General features: G+C 38.2%; 2 protein-coding genes across 4 annotated transcripts in view; both read right to left on the bottom strand.

Moving 5' to 3' along the window:
• The window catches only part of LOC107669104 (pro-epidermal growth factor-like), a 20062-nt gene extending 18715 nt beyond the window's left edge, over nt 1-1347 (bottom strand). For all 3 annotated transcript variants that reach the window (XM_016461223.1, XM_016461225.1, XM_016461224.1), the window contains exon 1: nt 261-1347. In XM_016461223.1, the coding sequence (XP_016316709.1) occupies nt 261-402 (142 nt within the window). In that variant the 5' untranslated portion in view covers nt 403-1347. The remainder of the gene's footprint in view (nt 1-260) is intronic.
• A 329-nt stretch (nt 1348-1676) lies between these two features.
• lrit3a (info leucine-rich repeat, immunoglobulin-like and transmembrane domains 3a) overlaps nt 1677-5923 on the bottom strand; it is a 12662-nt gene continuing 8415 nt past the window's right edge. Inside the window, exon 4 of the mRNA XM_016461232.1 lies at nt 1677-3557. Coding sequence (XP_016316718.1) covers nt 2515-3557 — 1043 coding nt within the window. The 3' untranslated portion in view covers nt 1677-2514. The remainder of the gene's footprint in view (nt 3558-5923) is intronic.

Below are 5923 nucleotides of genomic sequence, written 5' to 3'. Positions count from 1 at the left end.
TGTGTGTGTAATACACTTTTAAAGTATATTACTTCTGTAATAAGTTCTCCTTTTGAAAGTGTATGTTTTTTCATACACAAGCATCCCTTAACACATAACCTCAAGGTTTTGGTTAATGATACTGGCAAAACAATAAAAAAATAAAATAAAATAAAAATATATTAATACAATATATATATAAACACAATAAAATAAAATAAATCTCCAATGTTTGATTGAAACATCACACAAACAAAACTTCAATGAGCATACGGACTTACCCACACAGCTGAAGTTTCCAGCAGCCCAGGGTCGTCCGCCCCAGCATAATGCTCCTTCCACACGGCCTGAAGCTTCGGCAGGGCCTATACGCACCATCCAAAACCACAAATGAAAGGTAGCTGCTATCGTCCTCCAGAACATAATCTTATCTCAGTTTCTACAGGCCTCTCCTCTTAGGTATTTCCCGATTACAGCACCACACCATGCAGCTGTAACCCCCACACATCTTACACACGCAGCCAACCAGCTCCAACTAAATGAGAACCTGGGTGAAAAGTCTCCAAAAAGTGCATCTGTATCCCAGAGGTGTCCTTTTCGCACAAAGCAGGTTGAAAGTGAGAGTCCTGTAGGACGGCCAGGTGTGTGTCAGGCACACATATACACACAGAGTCTCAATCTCTCCGGTCCTACTGCTCTCTAGCTGTTTTGGAAGCAAAGTATGAAATTCCTGACAGTCCCATGGTAAATTTGACACATGGTGAGACCAGCAAGTGCTCAGAAGAAGGTTTTCCCTGGTGTAAGACTCTGTGCCTAAGCCTGAGAAACACAAAAACTGCCCTTCTACAACTTAAAAGAATAACACAAGTCACCCTGAGTTCACCTCCTGGCCTTTCCCAGTCTATGCATGTGATTTAGTAGGAGTGATCACACCTTTTTGTGCTGCATGAGTAATGGGATGCTTCCTCACTCACACACAAACCATTAAACCAGTGTTGTTGTGTCTGCATAAGCTCTGTCTGGCCCTCAGAGTGAAGAATCACCAGAGTTGGCGAAGTGGACGGGGCTTGTAAGTGCTTCTCCCGTTTCCTATTTACCCCGCATACAAGCAATCTTATTATACATATGACTGTCATATTGTCACAGAAATTAGAAGCACTGCTCTGGGAAAAATGTGGCAGGTACAGGGACAACAGCTTCCCTGTCCTTCTGCTTAAGCAGGGAATGCAGCACAATGCCTGCTCTGACACACACTCACAGGACCCGCTATGACGTCACGCTGGACAGAATTCAATTACTAATTCAACTGACATGTAAACTTTATAAACTTGTACTGAACAAAAGATAACTAATGATGCTATAATGCTTTTCTGATCGCTAGAACATTCTTCATTTTTTGCAAGAACATTCTTTTGCTCACAGAGGCAGCATTTATTTGATCAAAACAGTAAAACCAGTCATTTTGTATTATTACAAATAAAAATAAATAAATAAATAATGTCATTTATTCCTGTGATGGCAAAGCTGAATTTTCAGCAGCCATTATTCCATTCGTCAGTGTCACACGATCCTCCAGAAATCATTCAAATATGCTGATTTGGAGCTCAAGAAACATTAATAAATTAGTGTAGTAATTAAATTACAGTTGTACTGCTTAATATTTTTCTGTGGAAGCTGTGATCAGTTTTTTCAGGATTCTTTAATTTATAGAAAATTCTAAATTATGCTCATGCTGTGCTGTATCCTGAATTGCAAATGACACTATTTTTATACATTCTAATAGAAGAAAATGGGAATATGGACATTTTAGTGACATGCATGGCACACATAAAGGATTTACAGCACATAAAAATACATTTACAAAAACATTGCATATAAATGTACAATTAAACAAAAGATAGAGAGGTAGAAAGATAGAGAAGACATAAAAATAAGAAGAGGACTGAAGCATCAAATGCACGTTGCATTTAGAGGAATGTATATTCATTCAAACTCACACACATCATCTCAGAAATTTTATTATATGCTATTGTAAGAAAGTATCTGTTTCTGCTTGGTTTGATCCTTTTCTGACATAATTTAAATGTAAACCAAACGTAAGAGAAGCTGGTGCCTATCGTAAATTTGGTGTGTTAACTTTTCTGTTGCAGCACATAACACAAAAATATCAATGGTTCCTGTTGAGGAAAAAATTTAATTCTTTATTTAGGCAGTAAAAAGGTTTAATAAAAATTTCCATGACTCATAATATGTAACTCTACTTAATCATATGTTGAAGTACACAAAAATGCACAATGTTTACATTTATGTACACTGTATTTCATAAAAAAAAAAAAAAATACAGAATTGTGTGTGATTGGGTGAAGAATATGGCTTTCGAAAAATGGGCAATGAGACAATTTGTGGGTCAAGATAAGTCTTGTAAGGCAACGAGTTTGACAGCGTATCAAGAGCTAATCTTTTAAAACTGATATTGCCACAGCTTGTCTAATACCAAGTAATACCAAGTAACACACAAAGCTAATATGCTATACATTAGCACAGATACTCGGATCTAGAGCTGTCACTCTTGTACGTCATTTGAGAGTCAATGCTTGACCGTGAGCACAGAAGCATCCTCTCTGACTCCTGAGTCTGCCTTCGTGCCCAAAGATCATTCGCCTGCCCGTTCAGAGTCCTTTGTTTCATAGTGAGCGTCTCGAACTTTACATACGTCTCTTTTGAAAGGTCGTCGTCTGGTCCATTGTTCCTGCTACTGTTTCCTTTACAGCAGAGACATACGATCTTGTAGAGCAACACCACAATGAGAGGCACCGCGACTGCGCATGCGATCCCACTGGCGATCATCAGGATTTTGTTCTGCCCATCTTCTCCACCGTTATCCAGAGTAGTGAAATCCACACATTGCTCTTTCCCAGCCACCGAACCCTTAGTAACCAAACATACCGTGTAGACCTGGTTAGGCATCAGATACTCCAAGAGCAGCTTCCCTTGACCAACTTCCGTATCAACCGTCTCCTTATCGTCTTTCGCACCGTATGGAAAGTAGAACACTGTTAAGGGCGAGTCGCTTGGCAAACCTTCAGCTCTCCACAATAAGACCGCCGTGTCACTTGTCTCCTCCACTACCTCAATGTCTTTGAGATCAGCTTTCTTTTTAGACTTTTCACTCGTCAGTGAACCTTTGCCGCCCTTGCTTTGCTGGATCTTAGCTGGCTTGTCTCCAGCCGGTGGAGACCTCTGAATTCCTCCACCTGGTCCCGGACTCTTCCTGGTTGTCAGTGGTGGAACTGTGGTCATGGCAGCTCTGGTTGTGAGAGCAGGGCTTAAGGTAGTATACAATGGCATCTTAGTCCCAGCAAAAGAAGTCACAGGTTGATCGTCGGGCTGCTTGGTTATGTTTATCGGTGGGGACGACGTTGAGGCCTGCACCCCATCCACAGACAGGGTGATGTATGCCTCGGCATTTCCTGCAAAGTTCTTGGCCTTGCAGCGGTAATCTCCTGCATCCTTAAACACGATACTGTGTAAACTGAGGATGGACCAACGGACCCCCTCGCCTGGAGATTCCTGCACAACTACAGAGACATGTAATGGTAAGCAATAACTTAGAATTTGTAAGAAAAAGGTTAAAAGATGCTTTAGATATTGTACTAAGTATTTTTACAGGGATGAACAATTTTCAAATTCTGCCTTCATGAAAGCAATATGTTACAGGGATGTAGATTTTTTAAATGTTTTGAAAAGAAACATCTTATGCTCACCAAGGATGCATTTATTTGCATTATTAGGAATTATTAGGGATGAACCAGCAGTTAAATTTAGCCTGACACCAAAAATACAATAATTATTTTCATGTTATAGCCAACAAACGATATATATTGATGCTACTGATCATTTAATTTATATATTAAAATAAAAAATAATGTTTATATATTATTTATATTATGCATAATATGTAATATTAAAATCGGTCATTGGGGTCTATATGATCCCAATCAACTTTTACTTTAAAAAAAATAAATGGTTCCCTTCATTTCAGTGGAATAAGATTTTGTGACTTTTCTACATTTTCTATATATATTCACATAAAAAAAAACTGGGCTTGATTCGGTTGTTCTGAAGGTACGTACACATTTTTTTTACAAATCTGGTCTTTGGGGTCAATATGACCCCACATTGAAATTAATGGGAAATGCGAAAAAATCTTTTTATTTTATTTTTATTTTTTTCATTTGTCAAAAAAACAAACAAAAAAAAAACAATACATCTTGCATAAATCTGAAAATTTCCACACAGAAATTAAGGCCTGGTACTAGAGCACAAATGCAATGTAGAAAAGACATGCTCACTCACGTGCACACACACACACACACACACATGTGTGACTGCAACAGAGAGCATTTTTATAGAAATTGGCTAATAAAATCAATAAATCCTGCATAAATCTGAAAATGTCCACACAAAAATGAAGGCCTGATACTAGAGCACAAATGCAAAAGCAGGCACTTCAAAATACCTCAAACAACAAAAACAAATTCTAACCTTTGAGAAAAATACTGTTTTTAATGTATTTTATAATGTATAATTTACAAAATATATATCAGAAAAGTTGTGAGAGCAGTTAGCCACTTCCAGAAAAATTAATGGATCTCTATGGGTCTCTGCTGGATATATATGGTCATTACACTTTTTACACTACCATAAAACTGTCATTTCTACAAGTTTTTCTCTAACCAGCAACACCTAGATCAATATCTAGAAGCAACTTAGAAGTGGATACTCCACCCCAAAATGAAAATTTTGTCATTAATCACTTACCCCCATGTCGTTCCAAACCCATAGAAGCTTCGTTCGTCTTCGGAACACAATTTAAGATATTTTGGATGAAAACCGGGAGGCTTGTGACTGTCACATTGACTGCCAAGTAAATTACACTGTCAAGGTCCAGAAAAATATGAAAAGCATCGTCAGAATAGTACATCTGCCATCAGTGGTTCAACCGTAACGTTATGAAGCGACGAGAATACTTTTTGCACTCGAAGAAAACAAAAATAACGACTTTATTCAACAATTCGTCTCCTCACCCCCTGTGGAAAAAAAAAAAAAAAAAAAAAAGATAAAAATGAGACAAGACAACATTCAGAATACCTGTCATTTATATTAACCATCATGATGTGTTCTGGTTATTTTGGCTCTGAGAGACTGATACAAAATGTCTCTAGTTTCAGTAGAAATACCCATTTAGCTTTACATTTGATTGGTTAAGACCCCCAATTATACATTACCGTTTAGAAGTTTGGGGCAGTCATTTTTAAAGGGATACTCCACCCCAAAATGAAAATTTAGTCATTGAATCACTTACCCCCATGTCGTTCCAAACCCATAGAAGCTTCGTTCGTCTTCGGAACACAATTTAAGATATTTTGGATGAAAACCGGGAGGCTTGTGACTGTCCCATTGACTGCCAAGTAAATTACACTGTCAAGGTCCAGAAAAATTTGAAAAGCATCGTCAGAATAGTACATCTGCCATCAGTGGTTCAACCGTAACGTTATGAAGCGACGAGAATACTTTTTGCACTCGAAGAAAACAAAAATAACGACTTTATTCAACAATTCGTCTCCTCTATGTCTGTCCGCATCACCGTTGCACTATTTTGGAGAATAACCACTGAACGCAAGCAGCGTACGCTCTTCTCTGTCAGCCACGCCACAATGATACATTTTCTACGTGTATTTATGCTGTGATTTGAAAGAAAGAGCGTACGCTGCTTGCGTTCAGTGGTTATTCTCCAAAATGCGGAGAGACACAGAGGAGACGAATTGTTCAATAAAGTCATTATTTTTGTTTTCTTCGCGTACAAAAAGTATTCTCGTCGCTTCATAAAGTTACGGTTGAACCACTGATGGCAGATGGACTATTCTGACGATGCTTTTCATCT

This window comes from Sinocyclocheilus anshuiensis, unplaced genomic scaffold (genome assembly GCF_001515605.1).
Source record: "Sinocyclocheilus anshuiensis isolate Anshui unplaced genomic scaffold, SAMN03320099.WGS_v1.1 scaffold124, whole genome shotgun sequence".
NCBI lineage: Eukaryota > Metazoa > Chordata > Actinopteri > Cypriniformes > Cyprinidae > Sinocyclocheilus > Sinocyclocheilus anshuiensis.
Note: the sequence above shows the minus strand (reverse complement) of the source record. Positions and strands in the feature narration are given on the sequence as shown.